Here is a 25,154-nt window from a genome sequence, read left to right as displayed (position 1 = left end):
GAGACTTCAGTATCTGTTATGCCCCCTGGACTCAGTGGATGAAGGATAGAGAGTCTTAGCTTTCCACAGTGAGTCTCTTCAAGTCTTCTGTGTTTTGTAGATATTACTTGCCAATAGTAGGAACTCAGTATTTGTGTGTTCAGTGAAAGAATCAACAGATGGAAAGTTAAAAAAAATATTCTGGTATGTGATGGAAGAGATTGTTGTGTGCTAAATCAGTAGCGTCTCCTGATGTCAGTTAAATTAATAGGAAGTAATCATACTGGAAAGTTATCTCATGAAACTAGTGTACTGGCAATCTACTACTTCTTTTTAATGAAATACTCTCTCTTCTTGGCGTCTGTTATGTCAAGCAAGTTCAAGTGGCATGAAAGTTTATGCAGTAACAACTTTCCATCCTCAGACCCCAACTTTTATCTCTTTTTCTAACTATCCAATTTCTCTCCTGTTTCTTTTATATGTACATAAAAAATATATTTTTATATACATACATGTTGTATATATTTTATATTACTAGCTAATGTAAGTGAATGTGTGTATAGAGTGTATTATACCCAAGAGTATTCCATGTATCCATGGCAGTACATATAGAGTTATGTCATTCTTTTACGTCTTTATGGTATTCGGTTATATGCATGTATCAAAACATGATATCCTAAGTTAGACTTCTAGTTATTTCTAATCTCTTGCTATTCTAAATGAAGCTATGGATATTCTTTTATGAATATCATGTTGCAGATGTGTGACTATATCTGCAAAATAAATACTTATAAGTGGAGTTTTGCTGGGTCAAAGGTCACTTACATTTTAAAATGTTGACAAATATGCTAAATGGTGTTCCAAGGAGGTTGCTACCTATTTACTTTCTCAGTGGCATTACTTGAGAATCCTCATTACCAGATAACCTCACCAATACAATGTGCTATTAGACTTTGAATTTTGCAAGTCTGATAGATGATGAAAGTATTTCTTTGTTTTTCCTTAACTTATATTTCTCTTATGAGTGAGGTTAAGTATTGAACAGATATTTAAAAGCTATGCGCTTTTAAACAGAACAAGCATATTGTTGATATCAATATTTGACAACCACCTTGTTTTTTCAGATGAGAAAACCAAAGCATGAAGTCCATAAGGCATCAGCCTATGGTCATTCACTTAGTGATAGTCAAGCCAGAGGTGACTCCAAGGCCATCTGGCTACTGATAATCTCTGTACTAGACTGCTTTTCAGTAAACTCATGAATGAATGAAAGAAAGAACACATGCTGTTGACTTTTGAACTGGATCTAAACAGAACCTGTATTTAAGTTTGTAATCTAAGAACCATCGAACTTGAACTTGTTACAAAAAGAGATCACGGGCACAGCCACTTTCTTTGGTATGGAGAGTATCACAGTGAGAGCCTCGCCTCTGGAGCCACACTTAAATCAGCCCTGTGACCTTGGGCAAGGAGGAGGCTTACCTTAATAACAAGTAAAAACAAAAGCAAAACCAAACTCACAAATCTAAACTGTTAGTTATGTAGAAGATTTCTAAAATTTTATATTTATGCTTTTTTTTATTTTTAATTTTTATTGTAGGAGAAGCTATTGTCCAGATCTCTTCAGAGGGGTGAAGATCTTCAGTTTGACCAGGTATGTCAATTTTGGGAGAATTTTTTTTTTTCCCACCTGGAAACAGTGTTTATTCTAATAGTCCGGCCCAAATATATCCAATATTGAAGAATTCCTCAATTTTATTTAGTGATGCTATATATCCGTGTATGCTTAATTCATTCTGGATTTGGTAGCTGTGTTAAATAAGTAGTAGAATGAACTGTGAACTTTATTAGTTTCTCTTCATTTAGCACTTCACAGCTTTTCATTGTTAGTCTCTAACATTTATGTTAACTTTGTTAATGTTAAAATTTAACATTAACATTGTTAATTCCTTTCACATTTTTCACTTTCGGTTACATCCCTCAGTCCTTCCTTCTGTACCAATTGCCACACTTTTTACATAATGATATTTTACCTTTTAACATTTATTAATTTTTCTGTTGGGGCTCTCAATCTGCATGTAGACCAACGCTTTCTAACAACTCTTGTGCTGATCTAATGTTAATTCTTCCTTTTACTAAGATTAAATGTTGGATCAATTTTGTCATAAGTATCTTAATATATAGTGGTTATTTTAAAAACCAATAACCTAGATTAGCTTTCTTTACTATTTAGTATTCCTAGGACACTTTACCCAAAATTATGTATCTCAAAAATAGAGTTTAATGTTCATATTAGGCTATTTGACTAAATAAAGAAGACTGGTTAGTATTACTTGGTGGAGGCTTACCAAAATAACTGTGTTCCTGGATCCCACTCCGGTTCTGCTGAAGCAGAATCACCAAGGGTGGTGCTTTGGCCCTTGTATTTATGACAGTTTCCTATGGGATTCTGACTCATACACTTAGTAAACAGCCACTGGCCTAAGAAGAAACCATAATTAGACTGGTAAGACCTGTTACAATGATACTGTAATAAGATCGCCTTATACGGTGCTTTTCAAGTCTCATACCACTCCAAAAGTTATTTAGATTATTCACATCTTGAATCTGTGTCACTAATCAGTCCATAATCAGGATTTGAAATCTGATTAAACAACATTTTAAGAAATTTTCCATTTTTAATGTAAATGATTAATAAATAGTAAATGATCATGCCTCATAGCTTGATTTTTTAGGGGAGGGTGCTGACAGTTAAAAGTTCTGTGTGGTATAAACTGTTTTCTATATATTTACAATAGTTGATGGGTTTTATTATTTCTTCTTTAGATATTACAAGGGATTTCCTTTGAGTGATACTGTTCATTGTTAATAAAATGTATCTTTTTGAAGTATGGTTAAATAAATTTAGAATCTTGTTTTTACCTTAGTTTTCTATATTTGAAACTATTAACCTGTCAAATTATGATAATTTACAATAAAAGGATGATTAAAAAAGAGTACAAGTAATGAAAATGAGAACAGCCAACATAAACAAATAAACTGTTTCATTCTTTTCTGTTTTTTTGTGAATGAAGTTTTATACAGAATATGAAATAACAGGAAAATTAATTCAATTTCCAGAGGTATCAATTTATCTTCTTCGTTAACTAGCTCCTACTCTAGTTATGGAACTAAAAAAGACCTTGAATATCCCATAACCCATACTTTAAAAAATAAGTTAACAAAGTGAAGCATATGTAATTATATGCTGATTTCAGAATATTAATTTTATGAGAAATGGGTTGAATCACATACAGAAATTCTTATGGAGAGAGAAAATTTTTCTTGGGATCCTCAAGGTGAAGAGTGTGACCGTAGGGACTGCTGATGGTAGTGTGTCCTGGCAAGTTGGATTCATTCATGAAGTAAATTTGTGATGTTCACCTAGAATTTGGGTCATTTCAAGGATGCCTCAAATTTAGTAACAGTTGTTCATCACAGTACACTTATCATTATGTTGTCCTTTTATGTATTCTAAGCCTTACACACTTGTTTATACATGTTTCCAACATGCTAATTTGCAGATAGCAGAGTAATTATAATTCTCCTCTTTGTCATATTATAGGAAATTGGAGCTTTCCCCACAGGTCTTACATAACGTAGTCTTTGTTTCTGTCTTTTCATCCATATAGTGGCAACGTTTTAGAATCATTTGTTCACAAGAACATGGAGTTGCCAGGGCAGGAAGTAGATATGGTTTCTTCATGTTATTTGTAATGCCTCCCCTGAAGGTATCTGTGTATTTAATCAGGGATGTTACTGATGGGCATGTTTTTACACATGTGAGTGGCATATGGAGGCAGGGAAAAGGTCAAAAGCCATTGAGCTAAACCACCCAAGGATAAAGGATAAAGTTTAATAGTGGGTGAAACTTTGCCCACTTTATTACTTGGCTAACCCCTTGACTCTTATTTTAATTTTAAAGCACACTTATTGCATTGAGTTACTGTGTTTATTCATTTCAAAATGAATTATAATTTCATTTTGACAGCTAATATAATTAAGAGTGCAGTACATTCAGTGATACACTTTATTTTCTGGTAATATCTTGTGCTTTCAGTTGATAAGCTCCATGAGCTCAGTAGCAGAGCACTGTCTCCCTTCCTTACTTCGCACTTTGTTTGACTGGTACAGACGCCAAAATGGAACGGATGATGAATCTTATGAATATAGGCCTCGATCTAGCACAAAGTCTAAGGGGTAAGTGGTTTATTTTACACTGTTATACCTGTCATCAACACACTTCCAATGAAGGGGTGATAATTGTTATCAACTGAAGGTTATTGTTTGATTCGTAAGCAAATGCATTGATTACTTTTGTTACAAAGATGGTAGTAAGGGGGAAGGATAGTTCATACATAAACTGTAAATCAAGAGAAGGTATCAGTTAAACTAGGTGTAGCCCTGCAGTACCCATACTGGGGTACCATGCAAAAATTAGTTATACAAAAACTCACTTAGGAGTGCCGTTTAGTAGTTCAGTGAGGAGCTTTTAATAGTCGTGAAAGTTAAGAAGAAATATTCAAAGAAGTTCCTGTTCATATGGTTTATGAAAGGAGGCAATTACTGTGATATAGGAAGACTGCCAAAACCCTGTGTTAGCATAGTACTATGATACTCTTCTTGGAGCTCAATTCCTAGAACTTCTCTTCTCCTCCTTCAAATTTCCCAAGACGATCGTGTCATGCAAGTAAGAGCCACCTGTGTTCAGGTGATTGTCCATGGTTTAGTGTTGGATTTCAGTAGATGCCACCTGTGATTCTTTTAGCTTAAATTTGTGAGAAAGATACCTTGTACTGTATTTTCCTGTTGAAAAGTCAATACTTTAAGTTCTGAACAAAAAAAAGTTAGCAATCAAATATGGAACAATGCTAGGTTTTCTAAATAAAATTTAAAATACTTTTCTTCTTACTAATTCTTTTAGATTAGGTTTAAATGCTAACAGATATAATAGTGAACTCTGAATAGACACCAAATATATAAAAAGGGAAAGAACATAAGAACATGTTCATACATATGTTGGATTATTAAAAAGCTTCAGGCTGGGCACAGTGACTCATGCCTGAAATCTGGTTTGGGAGGCTCGGGCAGGAGGAGCCCAGGAATTTGAAACTAGTCTGGGCAATGTAGGGAGATCTCATCTCTAGAAAAAATAAACAAAATTAGCCAGGTGTGGTGGTGCTTGCCTGTAGTCCTAGCTACTTTGGAGGCTGAGGTGGGAGGATCACATGAACCCAGGAGAACGAGGCTGTGGTGAGCCATGTTTGCAGCATTACACTTCAGCCTGGGTGACAGAACGAGACCTTGTCTTAAACCAAAAAGACAAAAATAAAAAACAAAAAGCTTCATATTAACAATTGCTGTAGCACATTATACCTAGTAGGAAAACAGCAAGCAACATAAGCTACTAACCAATAGGTATTTTTAAAGTTATAGTCTTAATGCAGTACTAACTTTGGGTTCTTGTTTCAGGGATGAACAGCAACGTGAACGAGATTATCTTCTTGAAAGGAGGGACTTAGCAGTAGACTTCATTTTTTGTTTAGTTTTAGTTGAAGTTTTAAAGCAGGTAAGCTCTTTTATTTCTGCAAAGTGTATTCCTTATTCTTTGCTTACTGTGCCTTTGTGTTTCAGTTATTTTATTTAAGATGCTTTTTCTAGAATTTTAGCCCACATAAACTAAATCCCTGTAATTTAATTATATTTCTTTCCGTTGCCTGGGGCTTTCCTGCCCTGTACCTATCATCCCCTCTTCTTTTTACCTTTGTATGCTGTCTAAGATATAAAATCTTGTTAGCAAAATGGAGCTGAATGGAAATTGTACTAATATTGGCTTTCAGCTGTAAATGTAGTTTAGTTTGCCCGCCATTCAGCTACTTCAGTTCCTTATTCCGCTTAATTTCTCCTCTGATCTCTCAAGTCTGCATTCCAGCATGTGATAATGGTGCACTTATAGCTGAGGAATGGGGGTGATTTGATAAGGATACTGAATTGTCATGTGCAAATGGTTTTCAGGCAAGTAGAATACCTCAGATAATAAATTACGAATGTTTATTCATTCAGTGAAAATTAGAATACCTACTGTGTGCTGGTATTGCTTGCACTGCACTCATGAGCTTACATTTGAATGGGATAGATACACAGTAAAGATACGAATATATAATATAATGTCAGGTATAGTCTTAGTATTTTTACTATTCAAGATCAGTATAAATGCCTGTGCTGAATTTGAAAGTTTTTTCATTTAAAGATCATAGTCATTAAAGTTATGTATCATTCAAGGAAGAGCCATGTATTTCCAGCCATGAAAATTGTATCATTTTGAAACAAGTTAGGATGCCCGAAAGTCAGAATCATATTTTGCTTATGACATGTTTGGACAGGGAGTTTTGTTTTCGCTACACAGAACAGAATATGTGACAAACAGCAAATGTAAGATATAAAAGTTAATTGACAGTCTTTTTCTCATAGTATAACAATATTTGAATTATATAATCAGTTATATTTAGCTTTTGTTTTTACAAGGAATATGAAAAGACAGTCATTTGGTACTTTGAAATCTGCAAATAAACATAATTTTAAATATGTAAAATAGACAAATGTGTTAATCACAGGTTAAATCACTTTAATTTGTGCATTTCATAAAAATTTTTCGGTAGAGGTAGGAAAGAAATCTCTGGGAGTTGTGCTAACAAGCCAAACTTGACTTCTGTGACCTCTTGGTTCAGCTGAGACGCTAAGACCTTAAGGCAGAAGTATCTAGGGTAGGAAGAGCTAAGGCCTGGAAACGGCCACAGTCCATCAGTGGACTCTGATGACCGCTCACTGTGATTTATCCCTGGCATATCTTGTGTGCTAAATGGATGTCATTTAAGTGGATTGGAAACCAGTGTTTGTGCTTTTTTGCTTAAACAGTGTAGGATTTCTTCTTCCAGCCAGAGAAATGGCAGACTCCGTACACTAACATTAAGGAACCCCAGTGGCCTTGGCCCCATTGTGGTTCCTCTCCATTCATTTCCCAAGGCATCCTTTTCTTAGATGTCAGTCTCACTCCTCATCCGAAAGTTGCCCAATCACTGGCTTCAGAACTTCAATTCAAAGGCAACCCTGTGGAGGTGTTTTTCCTGTCTCCTCCCCCTCATCCTCCCTGTCCTTTTTCCCTTCTTGTTACCTTTGTAGTCCTCTTCCTCCTTCTCTTTTAAAATAGTCCAGATAGATCTTCAGGGAGAAAAAAAAAAATCAAGATCTATAAATGTAAGAACACTTTTTTTTTCTTTTTTTTTTTTTGTAGAGAGACCCCATCTCTAAAAAATATTAAAAAAGTAAAAAAAATTATCTGGGTGTGGTGGTATTCACCTGTAGGCTTAGCTACTCTGGAGGCTGAGGCAGAAAGATCACTGGAGCCCAGGAATTTGAGGTTACAGTGAACTGTGATTGCACCACTGTACTCCAGCCTGGGCGACAGAGCAAGACCCTGTCTCTTTAAAAAAAAAAAAATCTTTTTTTTTTTCTTGGTTGAACTCACTGTTCATGTTCACTGCACAAAATCATTTCTGACCCACAGTTCACATGGACTCAAAGTGAAAAAAAATACAGTTGCTCTGATAGCTAATCTTTGTCTTTGGTTCTGTCACCATATTATTCCAACCTGTAGTATCCTTTCTACTGACTTTTTCACTTCTATTACTATTATCCCCATACCCTAATTTAAATGTACGCATCAAAAAAAAAAAAAGTGTGTGTGTGTGTGTGTGTGTGTGTGTGTGTGTGTGTGTGTGGAGAGAGAGAGAGAGAGAGAGAAATCTCTGTATAGTATTTTAGATTAATAGAGTATAACTGCTTGGTGAGAGACATATATATATATACGTTTAGATATATGTACATAGATACATAGAAACATATGTATGTTTCTCACCAAGAACATAGATACACTTTATTAATCTATAATCCTATATAGAGATTTTTCCCCCGATAAAAGGCAAGTCTTTGTAGTTTCTCTAATAAAACTAGAGAAAATGACGTAAAAATCAATAGAGCTTTCTGAAACATCACCACTAACTAACCCAATTTTCTTCTGTCAGAATAATGTGAGGTTTAATAGATCCAGAGGGTAATCAATGTAATATATCCAGAATTTAATAGGACTTTCCCTTTTGCCTCATATACTAACACCTACATTAAAATATAATTCAGGTTTATTTTGATGAGGTGCATAGTCTCTGGAGTATCAAAGTGTTGAGACATGTTTGTTTCAGTCTTGAGGAGTAAATATTCCTTATAGTTTAGACCTTAGCCTCATGTATTAGAAATTATGTGTTCCTTGAATAATTTGTTTTGTCTCTAATAATTACACATTTGGAACTTTTTAAAATGTGTGAAGGACTCTATAGCCTTTGTGCAAACTGATCATTGTAATAAACCCGGGGAGATGGCCATGGCAAGTACTATTAATATCCCAGCTGTCTTGCTTGCTACATAACTTTGGGCAGGTTACTATCCCTGACTCTTCCTTCCTCTATAAAAATGTATAATATCATTTTTGTAGAATCATGAGAATTAAATACAATAATGCCTGGTGTGTGGAAAGTCGTCAATACATATTATCTGTTGTTTTCATTTTTACAGGGGGAGAAATGTTCTTAATTGTAGTGATTTGCTAAAGATTATAAAGCGAATTTATTTATACTACTTCAAGTTTTCTCTCTTTAATAATAAAAATAAGCTTATTCTCATTGGTAAAATAAGTGATATATTAGGTGAAATGGCCAGTATCTTATAAAATTGAATGGAAGTTTTATTATAACAAGTTAGTCAAAGAGTTAATATAAATATGATGAACTTAAGTAGAGGAATTCACCTTGGGGACGCAATTAATTCCAGATAATAAAGGACTAATTTCACTTTTATAAAAAAAGTCTGGGCCAGGCGCAGTAGCTCATACCTGTGGTCCCAGCACTCTGGGAGGCTAAGGTGGGTGGATCACGAGGTCAGGAGTTCAAGACCAGCCTGGCCAAGATGGTGAAACCCATCTCTACTAAAAATACAAAAATTAGTTGGACGTGGTGGCGGGCGCTTGTAATCCCAGCTACACAGAAGGCCTAAGCAGAGAATGCTTGAACCTCGTAGGTGGAGGTTGCAGTGAGCCAATATCGCGCCACTGTACCCCAGCCTGAGTGACAGAGTGAAACTCATCTCAAAAAAAAAAAAAGAATAAATTTGGGGTAATGGCTAACTAAAATTAGTATGTTAGTACCAAAGGCTTTAGATCCATGATAAAAGCATGTTTAAACAGCAATATAACATTTTTAAAGTTTGAAGCAATACTCTTTTAGTATTTAATTTTAGTTGTATGTTTATTCTTTAAAACAAACAAGAAGTTGAGAAACCTAGTTTGTGAGCCATTTCAAGCTCTTGGCTTGGTTTTATTCATACTATTGTGAAGTATCAGAAGGTGGTGATATCTTTTATGTCTTCAGAGTAGATTATTTGCGTTTTCAGACTTCATAGCATTTTTTATGTTAATGAGCAGTCCCAAAGGTCCACATGGGAGATGATTTGTCATTCTGCTGATGTGTGATGTTGTTTACATTCCTTGGTGCTGAGAATTGGTCATTTAGCTAATGAATGGGCTAGTCCAACTTCGCACTATCTTAACCTAGTTTTTGGTTATTTCATAATGTGATAAAAACATTAAATTTTCAGCAGTGGTGGTGGAAATAGCCTTGGAATAAACCTGAGTATTTGTTATAGTTTTTTTGTTTTTTTGGTTTTTTTTTGAGACAGAGTCTCACTCTGTTGCCAGGCACCAGGCTGGAGTGCAGTGGCACAATCTCGGCTCACTGCAACCTCCGCCTCGTGGGTTCAAGCAATTCTTCCGACTCAGCCTCCCAAGTAGCTGGGACAACAGGTGCACGCCACCACGCCCAGCTAATTTTTGTATTTTTAGTAGAGACGGGGTTTCAACATGTTGGCCAGGATGGTCTCGATCTCTTGACCTCATGATCCACCCGCCTCAGCCTCCCAAAGTGCTGGGATTACAGGCTTGAGCCACTACTCCCGGCCTTTTTTTGTTTTGTTTTGTTTTTGGAGACAGAGTCTTGCTCTGTCGCCCAGGCTGGAATGCAGTGGTGCAATCTCAGCTCATTGCAATCTCTGCCTCCCTGATTCAAGCAGTTCTCCTGCCTCAGCCTCCTGATAGCTGGGATTACAGGCGTGTGCCACTACGCCCGGCTAATTTTTGTAATTTTAGAAGAGATGGGGTTTTACCATGTTGGTAAGGCTGGTCTTCAACTCCTGACTTCAGGTGATCCGCTTATCTCGGCCTCCCAAAATGTTGGAATTACAGGCATGAGCCACCGCACCCAACCTGTTGTTATTTTTTCTACTAGATTTTCTTGCATGTTCAAGTAGAATTAGAGCCGCTTCTAAAACCACACCAATGACAAGATCTTAGAAAGTCTTGATGCTAAAGATGGAGACATTACTCCATGAAAGAACTTTTTCTCTGTGAGCTGAAATGAGTCTTTGCTCTCTCTGTTTTTGGAAATGCAGTTAGAGAGGTTTTTCTACTACTGAAAATAAGGGGAGAAATAGAGACTTTCAGAATGTCTGTACATTCTGATAATACTCATTCTTAAAGTAAAATTTTTAGAAGTTATATATATTTTTTTACACCTTGAACTCTGTTTTGGCAGAACTTACATATCTTTAATTAAAATTAAAGATGTATTTCTTCTTTTACTTCTGTTTCTCTTTCTTTCCTTGCAGTAATAGGATAAGACCAAGGTTTTTTGCTTATTTGCTTTATTTATTCAAATGCATTTTCTTTCCTTTATCTTTATCTTTTTTTTTTTTTTTGGAGTCTCTCTCTGTCACCCAGGCAGGAGTGCAGTGGCGCGATCTCGGTTCATTGCAACTTTGGCCTCCCAGGTTCCAGCGATTCTCCTGCCCCAGCCTCCCAATTAGCTGGGATTACAGGTGCCTGCCACCACACCCAGCTAATTTTTGTATTTTTAGTAGAGACTGGGTTTCGCCATGTTGGTCAGGCTGGTCTTGAACTCCTAACCTCAGGTAATCCACCCACTTCAGCTTCCCTAAGTGCTGGGATTACTGGTGTGAGCCATCACGCCCAGCCTCAAATGCATTTTCATGTATCAGAGTCTAGGGATAGTATATTCTAGAGAAGTACACAGCAATCTCTGAACTTCATTTCCCTCATCTGTAAAATAGGAGACATATGTCTGTCTTGTAAGTCTGTTACAAGTGTTATATACACAGAAAGTGGTGATGGTGGTAGTAGGGTGGCAACAAAGATTGCATAGCATGGCTGAGTGTTGTTCTTAGCTGTCATTGTTAAATTTCAGGCATAACTGAAGCAAATATAGTAATCTCCCTTTATTCTCAGGGGATATGTTTCAGGACTCCTAGTTGGTGTCTGAAACTGTAGATAATATAAAACCCTATATATACAGGTTGAGCATCCCTAATCTGAAATGTCCTCAAATCCAAAACTTTTTCAGCACCAATGTGACACTACAAGTGAAAAATTATGCACCTGACCTCATGTGATGGGTTGCAGTAAAACATGGTCAAAACTTTGTTTCATGCAGAAGTTATTTAAAATATTTTATAAAATTACCTTCAAGCTATATGTGTAAGGTGTATATGAAACAAATATGTTTTGTAATTAGATTTGGGTCTTATCCCCAAGGTATCTTATTATGTATATGTGAATATTCCAAAATTTAAGAAAATCTGAAATCCAAAACATTTATCATCCCAAAGATTTTAGATAGGGGATACTAAGCCTATGTTATGTTTCTTCATGTACATGCATACCCACAACAAAGTTTAATTCATAAATTCAGGCACAGTAAAAGATTTACAATAATAACAAATAATAAAATAGAACAGTTATAATAATGTACTATAATAAAAGTGTATGAATGTGGACACACACACACACAGAGTCTTAGTATTTTCAAACCATGATTGACCTTGGGTAACTGAAACCACACAAAGCAAAACTGTAGATACAGAAGAACTACTGTACAGAGGAGGATAAACTTTTTGCTCTGCCTTTTGGGGTTTAGTGACTGGGGCCCTACAAATTAAACTGACAGGAGAAAGATTACCAGGTCAAAAGGCTTATTACAAATGCACATGGATGCCTTGTAGAAAATTTGCAGACCAAGAGTTAATACACTTTTTTTATTTAAAAGATCCAGGTACAGGCCGGGCATGGTGGCTCAAGCCTGTAATCCCAGCACTTTGGGAGGCCAAGACGGGCGAATCACGAGGTCAAGAGATCAAGATCATCCTGGCCAACATGGTGAAACCCCGTCTCTACTAAAAATACAAAAATTAGCTGGGCGTGGTGGTGTGTGCCTGTAGTCCCAGCTACTTGGGAGGCTAAAGCAGAATTGTTTGAACCCAGGAGGCGGAGGTCACAGTGAGCCGAGATTGTGCCACTACACTCCAGCCTGGTGCCTGGCAACAGAGTGAGACTCTGTCTCAAAAAAAAAAAAAAAAAAAAGATCAGGTACAGACTGGAATGTATACCATTTTAACAAAGAGTGATAAGTTGTAGAGTAGTGACAAGACAAGGGAAAGAGGTTTGGGCTTCTAGGAACAGTAAAATTGTGGGAAGGTAAACATATGCAGAAAACTAATGGAATGTAATGGTTATTTAGTAAGGATCGTAGAGAGAACTTTTCCTGCATCTGCTGTTTCTTAATTGCCTTTAGCTCAAAATAATCTGTGTGCCAAATGGCATATTGTGGGTGACTTACCTGAACTCCTTCACTATTGCACGCTGCTTGGAAATCACTGCCCACTCCCACCAGCAATATATGCAAAACCTCACTTATCACATTATCTCTACTATTTGATATTGTCAGACTTAATTTTTTTCCCCATCAGATAGGTATAAAATGATACCTTGCATATTTTCATTCTCTTAGTTAAATCAAGCATCTCTTTGTCAAAGGACAAAACCAGAAAATTAGACAATATTATGAAAAGTTATTTTACATAAATATATAAAAATACAGTTAACTTCAAATTGTTTTGTAGATTCATTGCAGCTGCAATAAAAATCCTAACAGTTTTTAATGGAACTTGAAAAGATGGCTCTAATTGAATATGGAAGAACAATGGGCTAAGAATAGCCAAGTTATCTCTGAAGAAAAATAACGAGAGGAGCTGCACTGCTACATATGAGAACTTATTATTAGCTCTAGTAATTAATAAGATGGTGTGGTTTTGGTATAGACACATACAAATTGATTGGTGGAACAAAATAGAGAGCTCAATAATAGACCCACACATATACAGTTAGGGTCTTCATATCTGTGAGTTCCACATCCATGGATTCAGCCAACCTCCGATCAAAAATATAAAAATACCCCATAAATATATACACCTGCTAGGTACCCAGAAAAATTAAAAATTAAATATATGTAAATAACAATACAACAATAGAAAAATACAGTATAACAACTATTTACATAGTGTTTACATTGTATTACATACTATAATCTCGATAGAGATTATTTAAAGTGTATGGGAGGGTATACATAGGGTTATAGGCAAATAGTACACCATTTTTTATCAGGAACTTGAGCGTCTGCAGATTTTGGTATCACAGGGGTTCTGGAACCAATGCCTTACATATACTGAGGGATGACTCTGTAGAACTAGAATACGTGTTAGCAATGACTTGTAAACTCTTTAACCCAGCAGTTCCTCCGTTTGGAATTTTTCCCATGGAACCCTACAAGTATATGTTAAATGCACAATATGTTTAATTGTAGTACTACTTGAGTATTGAAAATCTGGATTGAAATGTTCGTTAATAGGGTGCTCCTCAAATTGTGATATATACATACTGAGTATCATGTGGTTGTTAAAAATATAAGGAGGAGCTCTAAATACTGACATGGAAAGATACATTATTCTGTTAAGTAAAGCTAAGGAATACACGCATGCATGTGTGTGAGGATGTGTAGGAAAAAGGCTGAAAGTATGTACATGAAGTTGTTAATAGTGATTATATGTGGTGAAGGAGTAGGGCTTTTATTACTGGTTTGCATTTTTTAATTTGTTTTACATAGTAGAAAGTAGCATATACTTTTTCAAAGAGTTAAAATTTTGAAAATATTTAAATGACAGGTTTTAAATAATAAGTCTACAAATAGTTTAAGATTGTTAGAAAAGATAATGTCCCTTGTGGCCATTGTTCATGATAGTTCAGAATTGGACTATATGAAATATAGGGCTGGCTCATTACAAAGGTACTTTTCTACAAGTTTTGCAGGGAGGTGTATGTAAGTGTCTTTTTAGCTTTCTGACAGTAACTATTTAACAGTAATAACAGTAACAACTATTGTTTTTTCTACTGCGTAGTCCATAGTTTAGTGATTTGTGATTATGAAGCTAATATTCTTAAATTTAGAGCTTGTAAAATTTGAAGAGTGACCAAATTCTTAAAGAAAATGAGATTCTCAGAAGAAAGGAAGGTTGACCGATTAGTAATAGATTATCCCATGAAAATTAAGATTGATTATTGATTTAATTAGTTGAATTGATGAGAATACTCGTAAAAAACCAATAGTTTATTTAACTCTTACTTACTTGATAATTTTTTTAAATTCTAGATTCCTGTTCATCCTGTACCCGATCCCTTAGTTCATGAAGTTCTAAACTTAGCTTTTAAGCACTTTAAACATAAGGAAGGGTAAGTAAAATATTAACGTGGGATTGTTGCCTCTTTTTGCAATCCAGGTCTAGACTATTTGAATTCTTATTGATTATTTGTTTTGAGAGTTCAAGGCAATTATCTTTTTTTTTTTTAAGACAAGGTTTCACTGTCACGCAGCTTGGAGTGTAGAGATGCGATCAGGCTCACTGCAGCCTTGACCTCCTGGGCGTAAGTGATCCTCCTCCCAACTCAGCCTCCTGAGTAGCTGGGACTACAGATACACACCACCACACTCTGCTAATTTTTGTATTTTTTGTAGAAACAGAGTTTTGCCGTGTTGCCCAGGCTGGTCTTGAACTCCTGGGCTCCAAGCGATCCACCTGCCTTGGCCTCCCAAAGTGCTGGGATTATAGGTGTGAGCCACTGCACCCAGTCCCTTTTTCTTTTAAATCCACACAAAAAGCTTATAAGAAAGATTTTGTAAAAATAATTCTTAGCACGATAGATTGGACATATAAGAACCAGAAGATTAAGTATCATAGTAAAGTAAAATTAAAGATAGAATAAAATTAGTATTGCTTTTACCATATAAATGAATATTCAGAGAATATTATACAATATTCTGATAAAGAATTTTCAAATGTATTAGACAAGAAGAGTTTGTAGAAAAATTTAATGAAATGTTATGTTTGTTCTTTGTTATTTTAGATATTCAGGAACCAACACTGGGAATGTGCATATTATTGCAGACTTATATGCAGAGGTGATAGGGGTTCTTGCCCAATCAAAGTAAGTTTTACAAATCACCCATTTAGATTTTCTTTGCATCTCAGAATGCTTTATTGCCAGCTAATATAGTATATACTGATAGTATTTTCTTCATAGCACTAGGTTAGCTCCACCTTTTGTTACTTTACTGCTCTTAGAGATTTCTTAGACAATCTTTAACTCTTATACCTCAGTTTCGCCACTTGTTTTAATTTTATTTGGTGTTTTCCATAAATGTCTGAATCAAACAAATCAGAAATTACCAACCATAGTTAGAATATTATCTTTCCCCCTATTTTTAACAATATCGTTAGAAGCTTTTTTTAGAACCCATAGCTAATAATTACTTTCCAGGTGAGAACTTTTATTCCTCAGATAGCAATGCAATGTTTTCTAATGATCTTACTTGTTTTAATGCTAAACAGAGTTTGAATTGGTAAAAGAGACACCAAAAAGGAAAAATGAAAGATACTAGGTTACTCAATTAAAAGTGTTATTTATTAGGAGTTATACACATTGAGTTGCACTGAACCATGATTTCAGTAAACAGTAAAATATGTTTGTCATTAGCAACTTGTGGTTGCTGTAAAAGTTAATGGAAGATTTTGGATTTCCTTTGTTACTACTGGAAAATTTTGTAAGGAAAAATTGTATCAAATTGTATTTTCTTAGATGTGTTTTAAAGAGTCTTTGGCTCTGAAACAATTATATAACAAGAAACCTTTCTAAATTCTAAGAAGGCAAGTACAATTTTTTTTTTGGCAAGTACAATTATTGTTAACGTTTAAGTAGTTTGTATTTTAATATTAGATGAAATATTTAGCATATTTTTTAATTCTTTTAATATACTAGGGACCCTTGTATAGCGAATGTTATGGAACTTAGAACATGGTTTGAGTGTTTTAATTGATTTAGTTATAGACAATAATTTTTAAATATCTTACAGTTTGAGTATTTTAAATGATTTAGACATCGACAATAATATTGACAAAAACATGAGCAATGGTGTATTTCCCTTTATGACGTAGTTCATTCATGGTATTTTATTTTTGTCAAAGCTGAGTTTGTATCTCAGGAATGTAGACCAGAAATTCTAAATAATACATTAGCAAATTGGATCCAGGAGAATACTTCATCATTGCTAAGTTAATTCTAGATGGCAAGGATACTAAGTCCAAACCGCTAGTAAATGTATGAAATAGTGCTCGGCCTCACTTGGCCAGTTGTGGGAGAAATGCCACTTCAGAGCAATACTAAGGTGTTTTCTACTCATGTGTGTAATAAGCATGGGAGAAAACTTGAAAGGATTTACTTTGAGTTAGGCTGATAGGACCTAAGGTGGCAGGAGATGGGGTTGAGTGGGGGTGGTGAAGAGAAGGAGATAAAGGCTAGGGTATGTTTGAATCTTGTGTATGTATTTTCTTGGCTTGTACTGACTAATAATTTTCATAAGTAGTTTAACAAAAGGAAAAAATCCTTAGATACTAATATTATTACAATGGAAAGAATTCTATCCATTTTACAAAAATTTTCTTAATACAGTGCTCAAGAATATATTCATGAAGAATGGTATCATATTCGCCAAGATTACAATCAAAATCGATGTTATATTTCAATCATGTATGCATATTTTGTTAATAGGTTTTGTTCTCATAGTAGTCAGTGACCATTGGAAAGCATGTTCTGAGGTTATTTTAACTTTAAGGAACTGGCTTCCCCAAGTATAATTATGAGTAAAATCTTTAGTTGCTTTATATACATAGGGGGGTATTAAATATTATTGATTAATAAACTATTAGATGTCCTTTCCAAATGTAAGCAAAGTAAAGCTTACTAGCTTTAACAATTGTGATTTGAATCCAGGATGATGCTCACATTTCAAAAGCCTTTTCACAGTGTAATGATGTATTGATTTTAAGTGATAATTAGTACTCTATGATTGATTGGCTTATCTCTTTGAACAAATTTATAGTCCATTTTGCTCTCCATATAACTAATTGCAGACTTTATATAAAAAGTTGGAGACACTCTCTGATTTACATGGTGGTGTTTTTATGGGTGAGTTATTGGATGTTATTTTATTATGGTTATTAATTAAATGGTAATTGTGGTGTATTAATAATGTTATAGGAATAAAGAAATGTTATGATTTCTCCTTCAGAAACTTCTATTTTAATTTTAAAATAAATGAACAACAAATTTAGAGTAGCAATTTTTATTTTCCTTTTTGTGCCTTCTTGGCAATTGTAATGAAGGTAGAAAAAGGAGATGATATTTAGGTAGCTTACCTTTTGATTTTTACCCTTAAATTTCATGTGGAAATTAGTGTTTTTTATTCAAATCAAATTATGTCTCTACGTATATTAAAGGTTTCAGGCCGTAAGGAAGAAATTTGTGACAGAATTGAAAGAACTGCGACAAAAGGAACAAAGCCCACATGTGGTACAAAGCGTTATCAGCTTAATAATGGGAATGAAATTTTTTCGAGTAAAAATGTATCCTGTAGAAGATTTTGAAGCATCATTTCAATTTATGCAGGTGATATACCTTCTCAGTGATAGTAGAGCAAGCCTAACAGTTCTTGCTCTTTATGACTTTTTTTAAACAAACAAAATATACATAAATTAATGGCATCATTTTTAGTCTCTTGTGTGTTAAGTTGTCATAAGCATAAATTATTATTTTTTCTTTGAGACAGAGTCTTACTCTGTCACCCAGGCTGGAGTACAGTGGTACGATCTCAGCTCACTGCAACCTCTGCCCTCTGGGTTCAAGCGATTTTCCTGCCTCAGCCTCCTAAGTAGTTGGGATTACAGGCACCTGCCACCATGCCCAGCTAATTTTTATATTTTTCTTTTAGTAGAGACAGGGTTTCACCATGTTGGCCAGGCTGGTCTCGAACTCCTGACCTCAGGTGATCTGACTGCCTCAGCCTCCCAAAGTGCTGGGATTACAGGTGTGAGCCACCATGCCAGGCCAACTTTATGTTTTGACTTGAAGATGTGTTGACCTTAGTTTTTTGGTAAAATGGCAGAGTGTTCACAAAATTATTTTGATATTGCAAATTCTTTAACCTTTGCTCTTTTGGTAATCTAAGTATATACCTCTTTCCCTTTAAGGAATGTGCTCAGTATTTCTTAGAAGTGAAAGATAAAGATATAAAACATGCACTTGCTGGTTTATTTGTGGAGATTCTTATCCCTGTAGCTGCTGTAAGTATGTTTTTATTTTCATACCATTTGTGTGTTATATAAGAACCTTAACAACTTTATTCTTTCATTTTTTTTTTTTTTCCTAAAAACGTTTACATGACAGTAAGCTGTGGTCATGGGAGGGCTTGTCTCATTTGTTCCCTGTTGCTCAGAAGTCTTTTCCCTTTGTTGATTGTACAGTGTTTTAGAGATCATTTTATGTATTTTGTTTTTGGTTGTTTCAGATGGTAGGGGAAATCCAGCTCCCTTCACTCCATCTGGGCTAGACATGGAAATTAATTACATTCTTTTTGTTCAGGTTTTATTCTAGTTAAAATCTCAAAAATTAAGAAATTTATTAATGTAGAAAAATTGAACTGTTTTGGCTTTCATTTTTAAACATTGAATTCACTGACTTGTGACCTGTGAGCGTCTATGAGTTGGTGTGCAGTATTCAGGTCCTGCCTTTAGAGCATGTGTAGAAAAGGTGAACAGAGAATTGTTTTAAAAGTTAAGAATTAAAAATATTAATGAGAGTGATTGATGCATCTCTTTTTAAAACCTGTCTTGCATTGAAGATTTTTTAAAATGGGGACACACAAAACTCATAAATTAAAGGTTTGCAAGTGGTTTATTTGAGTTACACAGCTCCCATTGCTTCCCAACCCAGTTTTTAGCCATATGAATTCGGCTCATTTTATCAAAAAGAAAACAGGCTATCATTATTTTCTACATTAATAAATTTCTTCATTTTTTGAGATTTTAACTAGAATAAAACCTGAACAAAAAGAATGTAATTAATTTCCATGTCTAGCCCAGATGGAGTGAAGGGAGCTGGATTTCCCCTGCCATCTGAAAAGTCATGTCAGTTTTAGTCTTTTATTAGAAATGCACTTTGATTTCTTTTCCTGTAAGTTGTTTGAATTACTGTTTATCCCTTCCAAATGATCATTTGCACTTCCCCCTCTGTTTGATCTACCTTTTTTTTTTGCCAGATGGCTGGATTAGGTTTTAGTTTTTTCAGTTCATGAAAAGGAACAGGTTATAGGAAGAGAGGCACTTGACAATGGTCCATTATCACCATGTTGCCTGTTCCTTTTATACCATATTTGCTTTTCTGTCCAGGTTTATTAGCCTGCCAGGGTGGCCGTAATAAAGTACCTCAAACTGGTAGCTTAACAACAGAAATATATTGTCTCATATTTCTGGAGGCTGGAGTGTGAGATCAAAGTGCCAGCAGGTTGGTTCCTTGTAAGGGTTGTGATAAAGAACCTGCTCCATGCCCCTTGCCTAGCCTCTCGTGTGTACTGAAAACCTTTGGTGTTTCTTGGCTTGTAGAAGCATGTCTCTGTTCCTACCTTCATGGTCACTTGGCATTCTCCTTGCGTATATGTCTGTGTTCAAATTTCCTTTTTTTAAAAGGACATCAGTTATGTGGATTAGGGTCTTCCTAATCCTAACTTAATTAACTCGATCCACAATGACCTATTTCCTAATGAAATCACCTTCTGATGTTTGTGGGGTTAGGACTTCAACATGAATTCTGGGGGGATATGATTCAACCCATAATACTAGGCCTCTGTAGATAGAGCTCCTTCTACCTGAAACTTTCATGGCTCTCTAGTAACCTCCCTCCGCTCTTTGCCCAGCTGACCTCTCTTTCGTTACTCATTTTTGTATTGAGCGCTTTCTGTTTGTCAGGTCCTCATCTATGCACAAGGGAATACAACAATGAATATGATAGGAAAGACTCCTTAGTATTGTAGACTTTACTTACTTATGCAGAAGATAGAGAATATACTAGTGCATAAAATAGGTAGTGTGTCAGATTGTGGAAAGTAATGTGATGAAACATAAACAGGGTGGGGAGCATAGGATTGCCAAATGGGGGATGAGGGAGTTGAAATTTTAAAGAGTATGATTAGGAAAGACCACCACCTCAAAAGAGATGGTAGCAATTGAGCAAAAACTAAAGGAATGAGACAGTAAGACTTCCTATGTCTGTGGAAGGAGCTTCTCTGGCAGAATGCCCCAGCGTAGACATCCTAAGTCAAGAAATGCTTTGACGCATTCTAGGAACAGCAAGGAAGCTCCTAGGGCTGGGTCCCCTTGCACATGGTCAGAGGGTGGGAGATAAGGCCAGCAAATTTAAATGGGAGACTTTAGCAATATTTCTGGTAAGAGATGTTGGATGCAGATTAGATGTTACTTCCTCGTGGAGTTTTTCCATAGGGGACCCTTTTGAGTGCACCAGGAGCACAGAGAATTCGCTCTCATTGAACCTGTTACACCGTGTCCTCCTTGCCTGTATTACCACTTTGTTCATTCAGGGTTGAGACCAGGTTTATCTTATGTACTTAACATTTGGTCACTTGGCACATTGTAATACTTCAGTGAGAGTCTCAGTGAATTATTAACCAATTTCAAACCTCACACAAAGTTCTTGTAACCTTTGTATAGTTTAATCTAATGTCTGTAATCATTTTCTTTGTTTGCATTCTCTTTTTACTAGGCTGTTAAAAATGAAGTGAATGTTCCTTGTTTGAAAAATTTCGTGGAGATGCTTTATCAGACTACTTTTGAACTGAGCTCAAGAAAGAAGCATTCATTGGTATTAAGAAACACTTCAAAACTTTTCATATTTAATTGGGATCTTTAGTAATTGATTTATGAGTTCACTGGAGATTTAAGAGAATTATAAAATCTAAAATTGAAAAATCCCTGAAGTGCAATACAAAGGCAAATTTTACATACGTATTTTTCACATTGCTCTTTTTAAATTTTCTGTTCTTAATTTTACTAGCTCTGCATTTGATGAGTTGTTCAGACTTCCTTCTAGGTAGTCATGCATTGCTTAATGATGAGAATATGTTCTGAGAAATGTGTCATTAGGCAATTTCATTCTGCAAACATCATTGAATGTACTTACACAAACCTAGTTAGTATTTCCTACTACACACTAGGCTATATGGAATAGCCTGTTGCTCCCAGGCTACAAACCTGTACGGCATGTAATTGTACTGAATACTGTGGGCAATTGTAACAATGATATTTGTGTGTCTAAACACAGGGAAGGTATATTAAAAATGTGTTGTAACCTCAGGGGATCACTGTCATAAAGTGATTTTAGCAGCTGTTTTCTGTCTAATCTTTTCTATTCGGATTAAAGGCATTTTTTTCTACCTATTTCACATAACTTTTCTGTAGATTGGAGAAGGTTTGGAGAATTGGTCAAATATTTGACCATCTAAACTAGAGATACAATAATAGTAAACATGATCGTGCCAGGCATTGAACTAGTATTGCACTTTTTTGTCTTACTTTAAGCTTCACAACCCTGTAAGATATTTTTGATCGTTGTCCTCCAATTTACATGTTTGGAAAGTGAGGCTTTGAGTGCTTAATGTAGCCACCATGTGATACACATTTGACAGACAGAAAGCTAAAACTTTAATGCCATCTGACATCTGATCCCAGGGACTAATCATAACCACAAACCGGATGAGGGACTAATGGGTTGAGGGAGAACTCATAGCATATTCGGAGAGGTATAATCAGTCAAGGAATTTTCTTTATAGAAAATTTACCTTTTATCCTTCTGCATTGGATTATTCTATGAGATTAAACTTCTTACTACAAAATGGAAAACTGCTTAAAAAATTTGTTTCCTTGCTTACAAGAATAAATGAAATATAATTTACAAGTCCAGTGCTTTTCGATGAAAAGTGTTAATTCTCTCTTTTCCCCATCTCCTTTAGGCTTTATATCCACTAATTACCTGCCTTTTATGTGTCAGTCAGAAACAATTTTTTTTAAATAACTGGCATATTTTCCTACAGAACTGTTTGTCACATTTAAAGGTAAGATGTAATCACACTTCTGATCTATAAATACTGACTGTGGTATATTTGTTTGTGCATATAAATTGAACAGTGCGTAATGAAATTTTTGTTACTATTGATATACTTGAATAGTAACACGTTGCCACATTCCTTTTCCTATTTCTTCTATAGGGAATCATGTATAGATATGAGTAAACCTTTGACTGAAAATTTAGTTTGTCCTAATGAATGCAAAATTGTATGTTTTTAGTAATAATTTATGTTGAATCTAGGGATATTTGTTAATATTTTTAGAATTATAGAGTATTACTCTCACAAAACCCTTTAGATACTTATTTTGTCTTTTGTTTCGAGGAAATCAGTAATGTTGGTTTAAGTCTGAGCAAAATGAAAAAAGTTTTGATGATATCACTAAAATTTCATTTAATTTAAGTATGCCTAGCCATATCTAAAAGCTGATACTGGATCCACACAGACATAAAATCTCCTGAAATGATTGACTTGAATGAAAGGGTACTTGTCACTAACACTATTTGGCACACCCATATTCAGACTCTCTTAGTCCTGAACACAAAACTGTGAGAGATACAAGGATCATTTTCTTCCCGGGATGCTCTGCTGGCAGGATCCTCTGTTCTTATTTGGGTAGGAACACAATTCTGACAGAGCGTGGGAATATTCTTCAGCTGCATGTCATGCCAGTGCTTGATTTGAATATTCTTTTGGTATATACTTGGGTGAGCCTGTTTGAATATTTGCTTGCAAGTTATAGAAATATTGCAGACATGACATTCCATTTCCTGGTATTCCTCTAAGTTAGATTTGAAACTGAAAACCCTATACTTTGAAGATAATCGAACCGAGGCAGATAGAGTAAATGACTTGTCTTTGGCTATGCAGCTCGCTGTGCTATTGTAGAAGTAGGACTGCCTCTTCTTCCATACTTCAGGAATGATCCACTGGATGTTATCCTGTACCTCTTTTTCAAAATTCTATGTATCATTTTCAAAACTGCCTCAATTTCTTAGGTATACGGAATATATACTACTTTGAGAAACATTTTTGTCTGTTTCCTTTCTAGATAAACATTGATATTACTCATGTTTGGATGAAAATTTACATACCTTCTTTGACTTTATGAAAATTCCCAGGACCAAATCAAACTTTAATTAAACTCTTTATGTCATGCAACCAGGAGATAAATTTTATTTAACTAATTATAATATACTTGTTTCTGTTCTTATTTTGATAATTTGTACAGATACAGGCACCAAAAGAGAATGGATAATTTTTCTGGATAGTATGATTTTTCATAAGTTCATTAAAATATTTTTAAGATATGCATTTAAATGTTTCTGGAAGACTGCTTTGTTTCATAACAGTTCATTCTTTTCTGTTGCTTGTTGGAATTTTTTAATAGATATACGTTTCACCTAACATATTTGCAATACTTCGCAGTACCTTAACTTTTTTGTCTTAAGACTTTCATTTAAATGCTCTGTTTTCTTTGAACCCTTACCTCCTGTTAAATATTTCTGGCATATTGTTCATTTTCATTAATGGCTATGTCAATCTGCCAGGCTAAAGGAGATAAGAGCCACTTAGCATGAGTATTTGGAATATAATTGTCTTGGCCATTAACCCTTAACTTAACATTAAGGCTCTATTCAGCAGAAATTTAATGAATTGGCTCCTATTTATTAAGTCTTAGATAATGTGGCTACTCTGCATAGTTGAGGTAAGGGGTTGAGCATTGAAGGAAAAACTATGTTATAACAGTTATTTGTTTTATGTATAGGAAAAATTGATCTAAGATAAAGGCCTTACCTAAATAATTTTGAGTTTCAGTTAATCTCTTGATACTAAAAACCTAAAACAATTTCCATTAGACCTATCCTTTTTTTTTTTTTTTTTTTTTTTGAGATTAAGTCTTGCTCTGTTACCCAGGCTGGAATGTAGTGGCACGATCTCAGCTCACCGCAACCTCCGCCTCCTGGGCTCAAGTGATTCTCCTGCCTCAGCCTCCTGAGTAGCAGGGATTATAGGCACCTGCCACCACCCGCAGCTGATTTTTGTATTTTTAGTAGAGATGGGGTTTTGCCGTGTTGGCCAGGCTGGTTTTGAACTCCTGACCTCAAGGTATCCATTCCCTCAACCTCCCAAAGTGCTGGGATTACAGGTGTGAACCACTGCACCTGTAGACCCATACTTCTTATGACTGGTTTTTATTACTCTTTATTGGATGCTACATCCTCTAAGTACAGAATCTCACTTGATTTTTACTGTACATAAGGCTGAAAGAAGATAAACAAGTAAGCTGTGTTTTGGGAGCCAGTAAATCATGGAGATGGACTTGTGTCCATATTCACATAGGTGCATAGCTCTCACTCTTCTGGTCCACCATGTTACTTCTGAATGTAGTGTAAGGAATGTTGAATATAAGCACTGAATATTTTAAGAAAACATGTTAGCAATAATTTGGGGATGTTAAAAAGGCATTATTCTCTAGAGTCATAAGAATAAATATGAATTTTAAGGCACTTTATGATATTGCACAGTTTTTAAAAGTTATCATACCAGTTTTAAGTTGACGACCATGAAAAATGAGCTCTATCCCTATGTGCGCTGAAATAG

The 25,154-nt window shown here is 35.2% G+C and overlaps 1 protein-coding gene across 13 annotated transcripts in view; it reads left to right on the top strand.

Moving 5' to 3' along the window:
- FRYL (FRY like transcription coactivator) overlaps positions 1-25,154 on the top strand; it is a 275,206-nt gene that overhangs the window by 146,871 nt on the left and 103,181 nt on the right. For all 13 annotated transcript variants that reach the window (XM_074396110.1, XM_074396104.1, XM_074396108.1 and 10 more), the window contains 9 exons: positions 1,580-1,633; positions 4,079-4,218; positions 5,491-5,587; positions 14,676-14,755; positions 15,428-15,508; positions 17,857-18,025; positions 18,607-18,699; positions 21,191-21,289; positions 22,437-22,538. In XM_074396110.1, coding sequence (XP_074252211.1) covers positions 1,580-1,633; positions 4,079-4,218; positions 5,491-5,587; positions 14,676-14,755; positions 15,428-15,508; positions 17,857-18,025; positions 18,607-18,699; positions 21,191-21,289; positions 22,437-22,538 — 915 coding nt within the window. The remainder of the gene's footprint in view (positions 1-1,579; positions 1,634-4,078; positions 4,219-5,490; positions 5,588-14,675; positions 14,756-15,427; positions 15,509-17,856; positions 18,026-18,606; positions 18,700-21,190; positions 21,290-22,436; positions 22,539-25,154) is intronic.

This window comes from Saimiri boliviensis, chromosome 3, assembly GCF_048565385.1.
Source record: "Saimiri boliviensis isolate mSaiBol1 chromosome 3, mSaiBol1.pri, whole genome shotgun sequence".
In the NCBI taxonomy this organism is placed as follows: Eukaryota; Metazoa; Chordata; class Mammalia; order Primates; family Cebidae; genus Saimiri; species Saimiri boliviensis.
Note: the sequence above shows the minus strand (reverse complement) of the source record. Positions and strands in the feature narration are given on the sequence as shown.